This window comes from Harpia harpyja, chromosome 8 (genome assembly GCF_026419915.1).
Source record: "Harpia harpyja isolate bHarHar1 chromosome 8, bHarHar1 primary haplotype, whole genome shotgun sequence".
In the NCBI taxonomy this organism is placed as follows: domain Eukaryota; kingdom Metazoa; phylum Chordata; class Aves; order Accipitriformes; family Accipitridae; genus Harpia; species Harpia harpyja.
This window is the reverse complement of record NC_068947.1, coordinates 36,500,031-36,518,294: the sequence shown is the minus strand read 5'-3', so window position 1 is coordinate 36,518,294 and position 18,264 is coordinate 36,500,031. Positions and strand designations below refer to the sequence as shown.

The window sequence follows — 18,264 nt, the reverse complement described above, 5'->3', positions numbered from 1 at the left end:
CCACTTGCTAAAGTTAGGTGGGAGACAGGCACACACCCCCACACTGTAATTGCATACTCTCATTTCATGGGTGGGGACACACAGTTTCCTGCTCTTCTTTCAGCTAAGGCAGAAGGGTAGTGCTTCTGCAGAGAGTGCAGCTTGAACAGCAAGCCAGTCATCGCCTGGGTACTAAGCTGTGCACAGGGACTGTGTTGCAGCAGACTCCCAGTCCCCATGGTGGTACTAAGAGGGGATCAGCCAGGCTCCCACACAGGCTCTGTTTGTGTGGCAGAAGAGCTGTTAAGTGGGTTGTGGGTCCAAGCACCTGCCCTGAGTTAAACAATTAATCTGCTCTGACCATTTGCCATTGGTGTGCTCTGCTTTTGGTAATGCATCGCTTGCATCAACTAATTGGTCATAATTCTGCAGATTGACCCATCTTGATTTCCAGTTCTACTTGCTTGTAAAAAAGCCACTTGGATCAGATAGCTGTGAGAAGTTTATTCCCGCCACAGACCGTACAGAGCGAGGGTGATGCAAGAGTAAGTATCTTACCAGGATCCCAATATGTTCTTTATTTGCATACCATAGCTCATCTGCATGAGAGATCTTGGGCTTTCAAACTTCAGAGGTGCTTGTGAAACAAGCCGTTATCTTTGTGCAGGAGAAGGTGAAACAGGCCCTGAGCAGGTTCAGCCTGAGGTGCAGATCAGGCAGAGCTGGTGGCACTTCTGAATGTGAAACATAGGTGGCTGAAGCACTACAGGAAAATCTTTCCTTGTCTCCTCTGGAAGTCTAAGTATCTGTAGGAGGAGGTTAACCTGAGAATGCCTGCTAGCCAGAGGCTGATAACAAAAGGTAGAGATGCAAGAAGATACTGTCCAAAGGTACTGCAGTGCTGAGAAACCCATCCTGACGACTCCTGTCTTTCAGCAGTCTTGAAAGCATTATCTTTGGGTCTTCCTCCCTTATTTTTCTTTCATAGGAGCCCAGGACATTTAGAGATCCCTTCTTCCTGTAACTGCTGAGAAGACCTTCCTTCTCCCTTCTTCCACTCAAGAGTATCCAGGCTGATACGAGTTGGTGACACTTCCATTTTGCTGTGCTTTCCTCAATCTGCTGCGCAGACAGCAATCAGCAGAGTATCTGCTACTGGTCCTGGGCATGCCTCTCTTGGTGTCTCAGCCAGTTAAACTTCAGAGCCTACCTCCGCCGAGGGCATTCCCGAGAAGCAGCAGCGCAAGTGAAATGCTTCATACTGGTCGCTTTGCCATTTACCTAGAGGGTAGCGAATAGCAGCTGGGAAGCTGGCAGCTTGCAGAGCCTTTTGCACTCAGATGCAATGGTGAAACAAGCACTGACTGGGAAAACTGGAGCTATCTGGAGACCTGGGGACAGTGGTGTGTCAGCTGTGCTTGGCTCGCTCTCAGAGGCTTCACCAGTAGAATTCTGGAAGTGCTATAAATAAAATCCTGGATTCTGCTGGAGTCAGTGATATCGATCCTGCACTGGAGACATCATGGAAACTTCCTATTTACTAGTTTTATTTCGTGAATTATTTTCCTTACTGTTTTGAGTGGGTTTTTTAATGCACTACTTTGATACAGTGTGTGCCTTTGAGTTAATGATAGGTGCACCAAAAGCATCTTCTTATTTTAATATGAGATTTATTTCCTGAATGCTTATTTTTAAATACCCACTGGCTCCTGCAAAGGATTTGAGGTATCCTGGAAAACTTGGAGCAGTGTGCCCTAGAAGACCTACCTGTATTTTGCAAGACTCAGACCTTCCTTTCTGACTGTAACCATCAGTGGTGTGCATCTGTGCTGCTGGCTCAGAGCGAGCCATCTTCCTATGGGGCTGCTCACTTCATGGGGGTCACTTGGTGAGCAGGACAAGCCACCAGTGGCTGTAAAGCTGGAGAAAGTGTCCATCTGTTTCTGAAATGATGTTGCCATTCAGCATTTAGCGTGTGTCATGGAAGACCACCTGGTGGTTTCTCTGTGGCTAACTCTGCTGTCAGTTCATTGAGGTTGCATGGAGCGCTCACTGCTGGGGAAGAGCAAAACTTCCCTTGGATAGTCGTTGCACCCCCTCCACATAAGAAGGTTCTGAGGGCCATTCCAAAAACATTTGGAGTACAATTTTTATGGCAGGAACTAACTGTTAAGTGAATCCTTTTGGCCTGTCTGTCTGGTTTAGGAGCTGCTGCCTTAGAGGTGGTGAACAAAAGGGTTTCTTCACACACCTTGCCAAGGCAGTGCAGAACTTTGTGACGGAGAGCCATCATTATTTCCATCACCTGATTATTGTTCACAGCTTTTCACACTGCCTTGACGTGCCCTGTCATCTTCCTCAACTCCTTCAAATATAGTACGGTTTGTAGGGAAAAGCGATGTCCCCTTGTGTAGCTGTGTGTGGGGATGCTGCTCGAGCCTTGCCGACAGTGCCCTTTTGCAGGGAGAGCAATTTGACGGTGGCCATCTGTCATTGGTGTGATAACGAGAGAGGTTCATAGAAGTCTGCGAGAAGGTGGAATGGGAGAAGGGGGAGAAAGGAAGAGCACTGTGTGCTTTGAAATGCCCAGATCGATGAATATAAAAATGAATACATTTATTAAAAGATTTCACTATAAAGATGCCAAGCACTCTCACGCAGAAAGTCAACCAGTTGTGCGTGCCAGACTAGCTTTTCCAGATTAACTGATTGCTACACTGGAGCAAGAGAACACATTTTTGCACAGTCTCAAACATGCTTGCAAGCACAGCATTTCACGTCCCCTCTTATCCTCTGTCCCCAGTCACCGCCACCTGAACTAGAAGAAACATGGAGCATGAAGAGCTTAAAGAGGAGAGATGACCACAGCCGCGTATAAGAGGCAAAATTGCAGAAGTACAGTAGAAGAAAAACTCATCAGGAAAATAGATTTGCAGAAGTGGATGTTACCTGGTTTTATCTATGATACCTTGATCAGATGGCAGAAGTCTGTCAACTGGCTGAATTTGCATTACTCGTCTTAATTCTGCTTTCCACAGTCTCTAGTGCAGGAGGAGAGCAGGTGGTCCTCGTGATTGCAGAACTTGGACTCCATCCTGCAAGAGCCAGACCATGCCTTTCATTCATCACAAGAGTGCCATCACTTCAGAGTAACAGTTCTGAGCTGCCAAAACCTTGTTGGAGGAAGGTAGCTTGGAAATATCCAAAAGATCCAACGTCCTTCATTCCAGCTCCCAGAAATCCCTCCAGCTCATGTGGATTCGTGGCTCAGTAGATGGTTGTTGTCTGGTGAAGATGTACGTTTGTATAATATGTTATGAACAGTTTTTATGCTTTAAACAGGACCGATAGAGAAAGAAAAGATTTCCAGTGCTTTAGTTTGTATGGGGGATTTTTTTGTTCTTGGATTTCAAAACTTCTCATCTACTTATTAGCCTCCCTCTGTCTTTCAGTAATCTGCATGTGAAGAAGATGCGACTCTGGTCTCTCCTTCCCTGTCTGTGCATCAGGATGCCAGCATTTTCACTTTGTCTTCCCATGGGAACTTAAGACCCAGACCTGGGCTGAACAGAAATTTGGGATGTAATAGAGAATAAAGCCTAATTCTGTGCTTCCTTCGGTGCTTTTCTTGTGAGGGCTGAAATGCTCCGTTCTTTGTGTTCAGCAGGAAGGTGGGTTTTAGAGGGAACGGACTCAGATTCTCAGTTTGGGAGCCTTTAGAGTCCTTAGTTTAAGAACTGCTTCTTGCAAAAATTGTCTCCTAAGTGTGTCTTGATCTGTGTCATCTTGCCCCGGAGGCAAAAATAAATCATTGCTGCTGAGCTTAAGGAGTGACTGGCCAGAAGGGGTTGTTGGAAGCTCTGGTCCTAGGCTTTGCAGCTCTAGGGACAGGTCACGTCCCCAAAGGCAGATGGAGAAAGGCACTTGCAAGGTCTCAAATCCTTCATTATTGCATAAATGAAGGAAAAACAGTTCTCACGTGCACACCTTGACCTCCTGTGTGATCTCTGCTGAGCTCTTGAAACAGGGGCACTAATCTCTGAAAGCAGCTCTTGCACTCTTATCTCCAGTGTTGCTCCTGGTCTTACTTGTATAGTTGAAGTAGAGGAGAATCCTCCTTGAAAATTGATTTTTGAGAAGGGCGACTCACCTGACTATAAAGCACCACAAACATCATTATAGTCCAGGGGGAATATGGCCTGAGATGCATTTTGATTGTTTTGAAACAATACTACACGACTCTCCCTGTTCAGCTCTTTGTATTGCCTGCCTGCCTAAGTGTGCTAGGTTGAATGAAATAAGGCTTTTAAAAAATTGCAGAACAGAGGATTTCCTAAGCTTCCCATTTCTATAATTTCTTAATTTCAGTTTCAGACATGTAAAACATTAAGATAGCGTTGCATGCACAGCTTCAGAGGAGCTCCTTGACTCCATGTTTGCTGGGTTTGTTATTTTTGTTTGTTTGTTTCCCTGGCTGTCTTGCAGGCTCCAGGAGGCTGTGGCTTAGCAGGTTGCCCTGTGCTGGTTTAAGCCACAGCAAATTTCCATGTCCCTGCTCTTAGCTCAGGAGTACTCTTAAGTAAAACGCATCAGGTTAACCCTCGGTGGAACAGGTGCATGGTGATGTGCTCTGCCCTCATGTTTGCAGTGGCTTAGGCTTGCCTTAAGCTGCAGTAGCTTGCTGGTGGTGCTTTGGATCAGCAAGAGAGCTAAACCCTCACAAAGGTGAGATTGTAGAAGAGGGAGGGAGATGGATAGGGAGGGGTTTGTGAGCTGACTCACCTTGGCTTGCTGCTAGAGGTTGTTGCCTCCACAGGTGAGCGGTCAGTGTGGTGCATGGTGGTCTGCCCCCTTGGGCTGCCTGTCGTCAGGGTTTGCTCCACCAATGGTCCAGCTAATTTTTGTTTAATGAACAAATGATGACTCTCACTGCTGGGTGCCACCTTGTCCTTTTACCACCCCTTTCTGGTTCCTCTTCTTTTTTTTTCTTTTAATGAGGTCACTTGAATTTTTCCACCTAAATTAGCTGTCCTAATAACCAGATGCTCCTTGGGGTGCTTTGGGACATGGTGGGTGGAAAGAGGAGAAGGAGCTTGTTCATGGGAGCATGCCTTCCCCTGCTCCCCGAAGCGGCTTTAGCTGAGGGCAGAGGGACAATGAGGCACAAGGAAACAGGGGCAGTGGATGTGAATGTGCTCCCGGCATCTGCCACACTGCACCCGAAGCAGTCAAGGGAAGGGGACCAGCAATTTTGGAGGACCATCCACCGCTCGCGGGAGGAGGGTTGGAGAACTGCTCTGAACAGCGCAGTGCTGGCGGGGCTGGAGCCCCAGAGTAAAGCCCAGGGGGAAGGTGGAGAGGGGTTGTCCTATCTCCTGGAGCTGAAGCACTCTCAAGCAGCTGGGAAAGCTGTAGCTCCTCTGGGTCTGTAAAGGACAAGCTGGAGCTGGGGCTGAGCACATCTGTTCCCCTTGCACACTTGCCGTGGGCACACAAGGAAGGGGTTGCTGGTGGGGCCACAGGGCGCCTGCTGTCAACCCCTGTGGGTTCGTGTGGGGCTTGGGAAGCTGTGGGAAAGCATTGCAGCCCCATGTGCCTGGGGTGGGTGCGCTGGCTTGTAACTCCACCATCCAGCTAGGGAGTGCTGTGCAGCTCTGGTTTGGCTGGGAAGCTCCTCGAGCAAGGTGCATCGTGATCCTCTGCCACTGCCTGGGAGGGAGCATGGTGACAGCGAGCGGGGCAGGCTGGGTGCGTCACTAACGGAGCCTGCAGCGAGCAAGAAGTTCAGGCCCCGAGTCGGAAAGCTGACCTAATTTCCAATTTTTGCATCTTCTGTCAGATTCTCTTTTTCCTTTTTCTCTGCATTAGTTACTTTTGTTTTTTCCTGTGCCCTTTCTCACTGGCTGCTTGAACTCACCCAGTTGCTTTGGGAGATGCATTTCTATCGGCATAATCGTTCCAGCCAGTCGTTAATGTACCAACAAGGATACTATTGTAATTGGAGGATTTATTACTACTTCTGTGAAACAACTGCCATGCCGTCTTACTTAACTCTTCGGCTCCCCTCTTGCCTTCTGCCAGCAGCTGCATCAGTAACAAACTGCCCTTTTAAAAAGCTGCAAGCGTGCAAACTGGGATGCTTTCTTTTCTCCTCTTCTCTCCTCTTCTCTCCTCTTCTCTCCTCTTCTCTCCTCTTCTCTCCTCTTCTCTCCTCTTCTCTCCTCTTCTCTCCTCTTCTCTCCTCTTCTCTCCTCTTCTCTCCTCTTCTCTCCTCTCTTCTCTCGTCTTGCCACAGAATGCTGCAGTGATACAATTGCAAGCAACTTTAGTGCTTTGCCGTGCATTTCTTAATCGTGCAGCAACTGAAAGTGACTTCATAGTTCAACTTCTCATTTAAAATAAGGCTTAAATATTTGCACAAGGATGAAAATTATATTCCAACTGCTTTTCTTTAGACCACAGTGCAAGTTCTGCTCACCCTTTCAGGAACTTGAAGTAAATTCACTGACTAATTCAGAAAAGTGTATGACTTCTTTTTTAATTCATTTAAACAATTAGTAGTCTTTTAACTGCCTTTCATTTAAACCTGTCTTTAACTGTCCTTATTTCCCACTGCAGGTGGGGCTTTACTGAAGGATAGTAATCCCCAAACCAACCAGATTATTAACACTTGCTTTATGTTTTCCCCGTGATACCAGGAGCCTCTTGCTATATCTTGGTAGGCAAGGAAGAGAAGAGGGAAAATTTTGCACAGAGACCCCACACCCTCAGTCACAGCGAAAGTACATCTTGGGGTGGTAGGTTTGCCTCCTCAAATTCTGGTCTCAGGTAGGACCTTGGGCAGTGGGGGAAACTTATAAGCAGCAACAACAGGAACAAAGCTTTCCTCTGCCTGCCCCAGGCCACCTGCGAGTTTCTAGTCAGGACTTAAAAATAAGGCAAGCAAAGGACACCACCAGCAGCATGATCTGCTCAGAAAAGCTCAGTTTTGTCCACTTGCAAAGGTGACATTTGAGGGTCTTCATCAGTTTTGCAGCATAACACAGCATGTGTTTCCCTTCGTGCTGAAGGCATTACGCGAGCTTTTGATTGATGAGGAAGAGTGGTGTCTGGTGTGCTGCAGCAGGTATGGATCGGCGTGTATAGCTAATTGCCAGGCATGAGGGCTTGAGAGGATTATGTTGCTAATCTAGATATTTTTCCTGCCTTATTACCACCCCCTTCCTCCTGCCACACGCATGCACATGTAAGGAATGGAAATCAATAGCGCTGTGGAGGGGGTTATAAGGAGCATGGCTCTCTGAGAGCTTGCAGTGTCTGGGAGAGGACAGGTCCTTTCCAGCTGTTTCTGTGGCATCGGGGTGGCTCTGGTGGCAGATCCTCCCTCCTTCCCTGGGGTGGCACGGGTGGCTGCAGGAGGGTTGGCAGATTGCAGAGGGTAATAGCAAAATGCTGCATCCCCATGCCTCGCACTCCCACCCACGGTGCCGTTCATGGTGCCATTTGGTGCCTGCCAGTGCTCACTTCTGGACTGGTGGTGCTGGCATTGTGGTTCCTCTTGAGCAGCTTGTTTCTGTCTTGCACGCACAACCAGAGGGGTTGTGTAAGGAGGTTCGTGGTGCTGAGCTGGGATCCCTGCAGGGCAACAAGATGTTGCGGGGCAGATGGAAACATAACTCTTGCACTAATTCCCTGCAAAATCCAGAGCGGTATTTCTCAGCCAGAAGCAGCTGCCTAGGAGTAGGGAGTACATGTATTTGTTCATCCTAAATAGTTCACACTTGACGCTTGGCAAACTTAGCTCTGTCCAGGTAGTACGAAGTGGGTGGGTGCGGACACAGGGTAGCACCATAGGTTGCCTCTAAAGAGTATCAGTGGGTAAAAGCTATAAGGAAATCCAAGGGAAGAAGAGGTTGGTGTGTTTTGCTTGTCCTAAAGCGGCTCTGAAATAGTCCCACTGTGCTGGGTAGCCCGTGTAAGTTGTTTGACTCCTGAAGAGCCTGCAGTGTAAGGCTGCCATGGTGCTGAGTGATTTTTGCAGCATTGTTTTACCAGCTCAAGCTGGGGAGCCTCTGGCTCCCAGCCTGACACTCTGCCTGCATCGCTTAACAAGGAAGCGGCATCTCAGGCAGGTTTGCTGCCTTGCCTGGGAGTAGATGAAATGCTGGTAGCTCTCTGGCTTGTGCCCGGCACATAAAAGCTGTGATAGCCTACCTCTTGGAGGTGGTTGGGGTTTTGGATACACAAGGATGAACCAGAGCCAGCCTGGGGAAAAGGGAGATGCCTTGGGTCATCTTCGTCCGTGTGGGTAGAGTTCAGCAGGGCACCAGGAGCTGCTGGAAATGGAGCTGGTCCTGGAGCTTGGAGGAAAGCATGTTAAGGTGTGCACCAAGTCCAGACCCAGGAACTCCAGTCTCTGCTCCCCGCTTGTTTTCTGGGAGACTGTAAGCCAGTTCCTTGTCCTAAAGTTAGCCTTAATTAGCTCGCCAAGTTGTCGTTGACTGCGTGTTATTGAAGTGTGTGCATTTGAGGTGGATTTGGCTGGAGCTGTGCGTGCAGGCTTCCTGAGGGAGGATGCCCGTGGGCGCTGCCCTGGCAAGAGTGGAGCATCTCCGGGCTCCCCCCTCCTCCTCCTCGTCCTGGCAGCAGGGCCCTGGGACTCTCCCTAGCTGGGTCCCTGACACCCTCTAGTGGCAGTATTTACATTTAATATTTCAGGAGCTTTCAAATCTTGGCGGGGGTTGCGAGCACCCTGCGCTTAGCAGCCCACCCACCACTGAGTACCTATCCCAGTGTCCTCTGCAGGAACCTGTGGCTTGGGGACGAATAGGAAATGCTGTATTTCGTGCTCTTTTTTTCAGTGCTGTAACTACAAGCTCAATGCTGTCAGCTATGGTTAGGCTCAGCAGACTGGCTCAAGGGTGGCAACAGCACAACAGGTTTGCTCCCAGGAAGCGTTTTTCAGCTGCTCATCTCCCTGTCCAGCCACTCGCTGCCAAATCTAACCTTGATGCTGGGGAGAGGGGAGCTCTGCTGACACCTCCAGGAGGTCACGACAGCTGCAGGGGTGGACTTGTCTTGAGGGGCAAGAAGGAGGCAAGGCTGGATGCTGGAGGAAGTGCAAGGCAGGTTGCCGGGATGGCACGTTGAAAAGGGAACAAACAGGCAGGAGCTGGGTGAGAAAGAGCGGGCAAGAGGATGTGCCCTGCAGCCTCCCTCTTGGCTCCGATTCAGATGTGGCCCTGCTCCCCTTCACACAGTGATGACTCTCATCTAAGCTGAGCTTTGCTTTCAAGTGAAGCTCAGCTTGCAGAGTACCCCTAGAAACCCTGGTGCTTCCTGCAGCAGGCGGCTGTGGGATGAGTGCGGACAGCTCAGCAGTGTGATGGCTGGCAGCGGAGCCAGGGCTCCTGGGTGAATGCCACGCAGAGAGTTACTCATGTCCTGATACGCAAACTGATGTCTTTGAAGCCTGAGCAGGGTGACTGGCTTGGGAGGAACTTCTCTTCTGATAGCGCACCTCCTCACGTGCGGTGTCGTGCCCTGGCGAGTGCCTTTGCAGCATTCCCTGCTTGCTTTTCTCTCCATGACTTCCGTGCCTGATCTGCTCCAGCCTGATGGGCTAAGCCATGCCTGTAGCCCTCTTGTCGGCGCAGGCCAGTGGGGTCTGTGCTTTGGGGTGGTGCGTGAGCCCCAGCAGACCTGCGGCCCCACTGCGGGAGTCCCCGGTGCTCTGCAGCACTCAGAATGAAATGCTCGTTGAGCTTCTGAAATGAGCTGTGACCTGCTGCCACGTTCGGCTGCTTCTTGAGAACGGCGTTTTCCCCTTTCTCCTACCCGCTTCCCCTCTCCCCAAGCCTGGTACCCCAAGTGCATCTTGCTGTGTAACTAAAAAAGTTGTTTGTGCCTCTTTGGCCAAGCACGAGAGTAGTGGTGCGAAGCATGGAGGCTTCCCGCTGGTCTGGCCAGCTCAGGGCTCTTGCCTGTCCCTCCCAACATCTGATTGTTCAGAAACTGCGCTTTCATTTAGCAAGCAGGTCTCTAGTCTTCCTGATTAGGAAGGTGACACCAACCGAATGTGTACCTATGCCAGGCTGATTTAAGACAATACCCTCAAGGCTGCGTGCAACCCAAAAGGTCTTACTGATTCCTCTAACCAGAAGGAACTTGGCTGGCTTTTTTAACCAAAAGAGCAGGAGTAACGCAGCACACCGTATCAGGTGTTACCACAGTTAAATTACAGCTTTTAACAGCACGCCGCTGCCTCGTGATTTTTCTCCAGGAATGCATTTTGCAATAGCTTGCCCACGTGGTGTAAAAGATGCTAACCCTCCAGCCAGGTTATGACCTGGAGATACAAAGTCATGGTTTAAGCTGGTGAAATGGTGCCTGTGCCAGCCTCTAATCTGCTTGGGGAACAGCGTGGCAAATGTTTGCTTGAGGCCCAGCCTTTGGACAGACTTCCAGGCCTTACTCCTGGGGAGCAGGCAGCTCCACATCTGGCAAGCCAAGTGCTTGCCCTGTACTCGCCCCGCAGAGCCAGGCAGGCTCCCAGGGTAAGAAGGGCACTGCCTTGCCCATAGCCAGCAAGCGGCCGTGCTGCTGAACAGGGCTGGGGAGGGCACGCGGGCACCCAGTGGGGTACCCAGGTCTCTCAAATTGGGGGAAGGAGGATGGGCACCCTTTCTTCATGGACAGCTGCTTTCACCCCATAAGCTGTCATGTGGAGGCTGGTGTAGCAGGGAGCTCTGCCTTTGAAGCAGCTCAGCAGGAAAGTAACTCCAGCAAGATGATGATCAGGTTTAATTTATTTAAATAACGTAAGAAAAGTTATAAGATCCCGTGGCTGGAGGGCAAAGAGAAAGGAGCTGTGTGGCTCTGGAAATTATTCAGAAAGGTTTGAAATGAGAAATTTAAATCTCATCGTGCAGGCAGTGTGAACTAGCAAGGTTGGTTGCCGCTTTCACCACTGGTTTGGGAGTCGGAGGGAAGGGGGAAAGGTGAAGTGAGGCAGCCTCTTGGCCATGGTCAGCCAGAGGCTATTAAGGTGGGCAGGGGATGGGAGCCCGGTGAGGAAGAGGAGGAGAAGGGAGGGAGGAGGAGATGTGGCTGTGGGCGACGGGGGCAATGGCCTCCAATGTAAATGGCCTTACCAGGTACTTTCCCTGTAAGGGGCAGTAAATTCCCTGGGTAGTGAACGCATGGTAAAAGTGAATGGCCCCATCCAGGCTGGATGCAGGAAGATTTCCCTCTCATTTACTCCATCTCGTGGCTTTTTTTCTTTCCTTTCTTCTGCTTTGACTTTTCTGCTGGCAATAATGCCAGCGATTGTCTTTCCTGCAGCTCATTGCATTCTGTAGCCATGCCTGAATGAAACAGATGAAGCTTTCGGCAGCACAGCTAATTTCGTCAAACCTTCCAGTGCTGTCAATGAAACTGAACTGAGATATGTTAATTATATTCCACCGGTACGCGGTGAAACCATTGGGCATTAACAGGCTCGCTGGCGCTGCCTTGTCTGCAGAGCTGGGGAGAAGGTTTGCATTCTTCTTTCCACATGATGTTTCTTGAGACAACGAAGTCTAGAAAGGCTTCTTTTTAAGAAAGTCTATCTTCTGGCAGTAGAGCCTCTTGCTAAAATTAAGCAGCTTGCTAAAATCAAGCAAGGTTGAGGGGGGCTGCAGATTTTTTTTTGTCCTGATTTTAGCAGCTGTACTTCCTCTCCTCTGGTTAATCAGCTGGAAAAGTAGCCAGCAGTTTCATTACCAAGTGCCTTGATGTGGCTGTGTCCCGGGAACAGGCTCTGGGCATGTTGCAATTGCATTGCTGCCCTCAGAGGAGCCAGTTCCCTCCGAATGCAGAAACCCCTTTGTTTGGCCTGAGGAGGCCATTAAAATGTGAAAGGATGTAAACAAAGGAGAGGGGAATTGGATCTCCTGACTTTTTTATGAGGGAAGATTAAAGAAACTAAATATATTTAGCTTGGCCCCAACAGGGACCGGGGGCCGAAGACCACGGTGCAGGGCTAATGAGTGGCTGAAGGATGTGGGCAGGAGGGGGGTCACGAAGCATGCTGGGTGGCACATGATGAAGGGGATGCTGCCTGTGAAGAAATGCCTTCATGGGAATTGGATGTATTAAGCTGTGCTGCTCTGCGGCATGGTGGAAAACCCTGTGCAGTTGCTGGGACCATTGAGCAGGAATTTAAGCACAGCACTGGAGTATGTGCTGCAGGTCGCAGTCTTTCCCAACCAAGGGCTTTGGGGACGACTCTCCTCTTTTTGGAGGCTAGATGTGAGCTAACAGGGCTTTGCTAATACTTAATGATTAATTACGACTATAAAAAGAAACCTTCCCCCTAGCTCTCCTTTAACGCGTCTGGGCTTTAGACTCAGCATTTTGGCGTTGCTAACTCTTGGGCTGTGTTTCCCCGTTCCCCTTTGCTGCAGTGATCCCTGACTCGCTGCGAGTGACAGCAGTCCCGCAGACACTGAACAAAGTGGAGCGTGACTCCCTGGAGCTGAAGTGCGAGGTGTCTAAGAGCACAACCCAGCACAGCCATGTCTCCATCGCCTGGTACCGGCAGCGAGGCAGCGAGGCGCCCGTGGAGGTCATCTCCCTCAGCCGCGACTTCGTCCTGCGGGCTGGCAGTGCCTACGCCCAGCGGCAAGCCACGGGGGATGTTCGCTTGGACAAAGTTGGGGAGACCACCTCAAAGCTCACTATCTACAACCTCCACCCATCGGATCAGGGCGAGTTTTACTGCGAGGCAGCGGAGTGGATCCAGGACCCGGACAAGTCTTGGTATGCCATGACCCGCAAGCGTTCCCAGGGCGCCATCGTCAACGTGCAAGCCACCGGTCAGTGTCTCCTCTGTCTTTTCTCGCTCGGCTGGGTGGTGGGAGGAGGCAGAAAATGGGGCAGTACCTTGTTAGGTGGCTGGGGCTGGTCTCCCTGTTTTGCCATGTGCCCCACTTGGGAGGCTGCTGGCACGGTGAAGCAGGGCAAAGGAGAGCCCAAGCGCTGCCTGCAGGCAGAGCAAATGTCAGCAAAGAGCAACCAGGGGACACCAGAGCAGCAAGGGGGGTTGGGTGGCAGGCCCCATCTCCTGATGTGGTCAGTGATCTGGGGCTGACACAGGAGCTAAAACATACACCTTAAGCACTTGGTGCTAGCACAGGCAATGAGAATTTTGGTAAGTGAGGAAGTTGAGTGACACAGCAGAAAATAAAAATAAAACTAAAACTTTCAGCAACCACTTCTGTGTTAAACAAGGTCCATTTGCAAGTCAAAATCTTTCTCCCAGCCCACAGCACAGGTTCCTGCTAGGGATCTGAAGACCCAGTGGAGCTCTTTCTTCTCTCCGATATACCCAAAGGCCCTGCCTCTTGACCCTGGCTGAGCAGGGTGTTAGTAGGACTAGGCTCCAGGTCACACCCTGCAGCGCCACTGGATGCTGGTGTCACAGCAGAGCTGCTCCCAGGAGTAAAGGCTGGAGGAAAGGGTTATGACTGGGGAAGCCTTGCAGCTCTTGCATGCTGGGCAGCAAGCTGTCTTTCCTGCAGCACGGCCAATCTGGGCTCTCACAGCAAAAGCAAGCCCCTAACCCTTTCACCTGTGGATGCCTGTGTCCGAGAGATGTTGGCTGTGCAAGGAGTAGCAAGTTGTAAATACCTCGCACGAGGTGTGCTGGTTTTCCTGATGAGCTTTGCCATGCTGATGCAAGTTGGTCTGTCTCTCCCCAGATAAGGAGTTCAGTGTCCGGCTGGAGACAGAGAAGCGGACGTACATCGTGGGTGAGCCGGTGGAGTTTCGGTGCACCCTGGAGGCCCAGAACATCCCCGACCGCTACTTCTCCATTTCCTGGGCCTTCAACAGCTCCCTCATCGCCAGCCTGGGACCCAATGCCGTGCCAGTGCTCAACAATGAGTTTGCCCAGCGTGAGGCCCTGGGCCAGCTCAAGGTAGCCAAAGAAAGCGACAATGTTTTTGTGCTGAAGATCTACCGCCTCCGCCTTGAGGACAGTGGCAAGTACAACTGCCGAGTGACTGAACGGGAGAAGACCGTGACAGGGGACTTCATCGACAAGGAGAGCAAGCGGCCAAAGAACATCCCCATCACTGTCCTGCCGCTCAGTAAGTAGAGACTTGTCTGTACCCTCCTGGGACCATTGCTCTACTGGGTAGCTAGCTGGTGAGGCCACGATGTGCCCACACTTCAGCAGTGGGGAAGAGGGAGGATAAGAGTTTGCATGCTGTGGAGGCAACTGGCGAGATTTTTTTTTCTGATGCGAAGGGAATGATGGAGAAGGAGGGATATGCATCAGGTTCGTAGGTGGGGAAACATGCCCCTACCTTGGTAATAACACCAAGCTGGCAGTTTTGTCCTTGAGCTGAAGGTGCATGTGACAGCCTGTGACTTGCTCCTTACACCTCTCTCCTCACCTTGCTCTGCAGGGAGTTGGGTGCTCTAAAGTACTCAGCGGGCGTAATGGGGAGACTGGCTTGGCCTTGGTTTATCCTAAGAGCTGCTAGGTTCCTGCAGGCCGTTCAGTGGCTGTTGTTCAGCTGCCTTTGCAAGACAGCTGTACTGGAAGAAACCAGGGTTCATGTGCTCCTCAAGCCCCGGGTTGCTCTTCAGCATAGAGCTCTGTTGTGGTCACTGTGTGTCTGCCAACCCTGGTGAAAACAACCCTGCTGGAGGCTTGCCTGAATGCCTTTTATGTTTGTCAGACAAATGTGGGAAATAGAGAAATAACAGGGTGAGAGGAAAGGGTCCACTGACTCATTCCTTGTTTTGCTCTCTGAAACTCAGGTAGCTGTGGCATGATGAACCATGCACGTGTTGCCCAGGCTACGCTGGCAGTGGGCTTTGATCAAGCAGAGGGTAGCTGTGAGAGGATTTTGTGCAATGTTTGTCTCCTATCTCTTAGGTTTGTAGGTAAATGCAGCCCTTTCCTCTAGTTTTTTTTTTTTCCTCCTCATTTCTCCAAAATAAATTCTATTTCTTTTCTCTCCTACCAATATTTGGTCTCATTTGTTTGGCTTTGAAAATTACTCTAGCTAGAAATCTTGCACTGGACAAATGTCTAAAATGTAGTACTTACAGGCACAGCCACCTTTCAGACAGATTTCATTCTTGCCATTTGATAAATCACAAATGTGATGATTTTTCAAGGGTGCTAAGTGTCCATAACTCTGACGGAAGACAGCAGGAGTAACCAGCACTCAGTATCTCTGAAAAACCAGCTGTAAAGCCTTACATCTCTGGGAAGCTCAGAATAACAGGGTTTTTTGATGTTACCAAACATTGATAGCTACCTCTAGTGTCGCTAGCAATGGGAGTTTGGGAGAGCTTCTCCCAAAAGGTGTTGTAGGAATGGATGTGGCAAGATGGTGATCAGGATGACGTTGAATCGAAAAGCCCAGGGAGCTGGAAGCTTTTTTTGGCCAAGCTGGTTGCATGCGGTGCATGTTGTAGCAACACAAATTCCCTCAAGCTTTGCTGAGATCCCATCCCGGACCTGCGACCAGAAGATGCAGCAATGTCTCATGAGCCATAGGCAGAAAGATTTTTCCTAGCTTTGGCCTACACCTGCTTTGAGTGTGCGAGTCACCAGGAGCAGCTCGCTGCCCACAAGCTGGTTTTGGATGTGGTCACGCATGAGGTTAAGACGTGCCTGGACCCAAATGCGTGGGCAGTTTCCTGCACCTGGTAGAAAGCTTCTCTGGCCGGCAGCGTCCTTCTTGCAGACTGAGAAGTGGCGAGTGTGTATGATCTCCCCTGTGTGTATGCGTTTCTCTCCGTAGAGACCAGCATCTCCTTGGAGATTATCAACAACGCCAGCAATGTCTTGGAGGGGGAGAGCCTGCGCTTTGGCTGCAATGTGCGCTCAGGCTTCGGGCCCCAAAGCCGCTTCTCCGTCGCCTGGCAGCTGGTTGACAAGCTGAACCGGCGCAGCGAAATTGTGCGTCTGGATCGGGAGGGCACCCTGCAGCCGGGCCCCTCGTACGCCGAGCGCAGCAGCTACGGGGGCATCCAGGTGGAGCAGGTCCGGCCTGGCTCCTTCACGCTGGAGATCTTCAACAGCGTCAAGGCAGACGAGGGCCACTATGAGTGCCGGGTGGCCGAGTGGACGCGGACGCTGGATGGGGAGTGGCAGATGGTTGGGGAGCGGCACGCGGGCACCCCGGTGTCCATCACTGCTCTGGGTGAGTACTCGAGGCGCGGAGGGCTGCGGGGCCATGGTCCCTGCATGCCTGACCCCCCCCCAGGAGGTGACCTCCAAATAACTGGGGCTGCTCTCGGCACTCTCATCCTTGCTGGCCGGAAAAATGGAGGTACCCGGCAGCCCGCCCGCAGCTCCTGCTAGGTTGGTGCAAGATGCCTCCGTTCCCCGTTGCGTGTGGGGGCAAAGTCTGAGGGGTGGCTGTGGCAGGAGCAAAGCAGGAGGTGGCTGAGGAGAGGGGCAGTGCTTCCACCATCTTCCCGAGGACAGAGGCTGCCAGTCCCATGACGTGTCCCCCCAGCATTGGAGCCGGGCTATGGGCAGTGCAGTGGTGGTGCTCCATCGGCAGCCCGTGGGCATCAAAGCCTCCTTGCTTGCCCAGGGTAAACCTTACCTCCGCTCACCAGACCAGGAGAGCAAAACACTGGGCATCTCTTGGCCCAGCCACCAGAAATTGCGAGCATCTCTGACAGCGTCAGAAGCCTGCAGAAGATATGGGTCAGGAACGGTCCTCACTGCCTCTGCAAGGAGGCACTGAGCTGCTGGCCCGGAACCACAACGTTGTCCATAACCAAGCTGAACTAGGACCTGGGATCATTGCAGCTGGTACTCTGCCCTGCTAAAGGGCTCCGCCATTTCAAACACAGTGAAACCAGATCAGTTTAGGAGAGGGCAGGTAGGGCATTAGGCATTTTGCATGGATTGTGAATTACTTTGGTCCCACTCAGGCCTTGCTGTATTAAGTCCTGGACTAGTTCCCAAAGTGCTCTGGAGGAGACTGAAGAAGGGATGACTGTTCCTATGAGGCCATCGATTTGCAGAATGCCAGGGCTATAAACAATCAGGGAGCTCTATTGAAAGGTCAAGGTACGAATTTGGGGGTTTGTTGGTTTGGGGTTTTTTTTTTTGTTCTCTGCAGTATTAATCTTAAGCTTTGGCAAGATGTGTGAGAGACCAGACTTCAAAGTTGTATTGTATTCTGGTAAAATCTTGCTTTTTTCCTCCTTTCTTCCCCTTCACTTTTGACTTTCTTTCAGAGGCTGTTCTGTCTGGAGCTAGAAATCTTTGCTATATAGCTTCCAAAAGCAGGTAGGGACATTAGTTTGTTAAGAACTAAAGGCAGGTTCTCATTTGGTTTCAACGGCGTCTTGCTTATGAGGTCAGCAGCATTTGGCCTGCTCTAAGTCCACGTATTGGCCCTTCTCTTTACTCTGCCACTTGTAGAAGTGTTGGGATTAAGGGTTGGTATTTTAAAATGTATTACTTTTATTCCTGTTAAAATTTAAGATGCTCAGAATTGCCCAGCAGTTCCAGAAGACGTGTTGGAGAGGCAGTTGTCCCTCTTCCACTTCTTGTCCCAGAGAAATCGCTGGCTGTCGAGCATGTTCTGTCAAGTCCTAAGAAATGTCTAAGTCCTCTTCCTATAACTAGCAAAGCTGAAATAGCTCATGAAAATTCAGTGGAGAAAATATTGAGTGTTGTTTCGTTGCTGCTGAATGTGATATTTTTTGTTCAGCGTAATGTTTTTGAATTGTCCTGAGAAACTCAAATGGAAGGTGCTAAGAAAGAGCAAGAGGGGTTTATGGCTGCAGAAAATTGCTAGTGAAAAAAATGCAGTAAATTTAGTGACACTCACATTTCAAGTTAAGGTCTAATCGTTTGCCAGTCTGCCAAGGTAAGAAACTGTTTAGCTGAACCAGCACAGATGATGTTCAAATGCATAAATCTATCTGCAGGGTGGTTCAGAAGCAATAGCCGGAAGAGAGATGTGCTGTTGGATGAGACCAGATGTCCCTGAACTTCTGAGGATCTCAAGTGCCTGGCAGGGACTTCAGTCCCCCTGGCTGGGAAAAGAGGGGGCAGACAGGTTGAGGGGGGGCTGCTGTGTTCTTGTAGGGAGGTCTTGCAGAAAATCTGCCCACTTTTATGCATGGCTTCTCTCCTTTCGTACCAAGTCCCGAAGGAAGAAGGGCCTTTGCGTGTTAACCTAAGTGCCATGAGTGTGTTGGCTGAGTTGAGGACCTGAGAAACGCACCTGGCTTTCGCATGGCAGTCAA

The 18,264-nt window shown here is 50.5% G+C and overlaps 1 protein-coding gene across 3 annotated transcripts in view; it reads left to right on the top strand.

Moving 5' to 3' along the window:
* Positions 1–18,264, top strand: part of IGSF3 (immunoglobulin superfamily member 3) — a 101,443-nt gene that overhangs the window by 51,277 nt on the left and 31,902 nt on the right. For 2 of the 3 annotated variants that reach the window (XM_052794369.1, XM_052794371.1), the window contains 3 exons: positions 12,429–12,839; positions 13,725–14,114; positions 15,789–16,190. In XM_052794369.1, coding sequence (XP_052650329.1) covers positions 12,429–12,839; positions 13,725–14,114; positions 15,789–16,190 — 1,203 coding nt within the window. The remainder of the gene's footprint in view (positions 1–12,428; positions 12,840–13,724; positions 14,115–15,788; positions 16,191–18,264) is intronic. The other variant, XM_052794370.1, reaches the window with a different exon arrangement.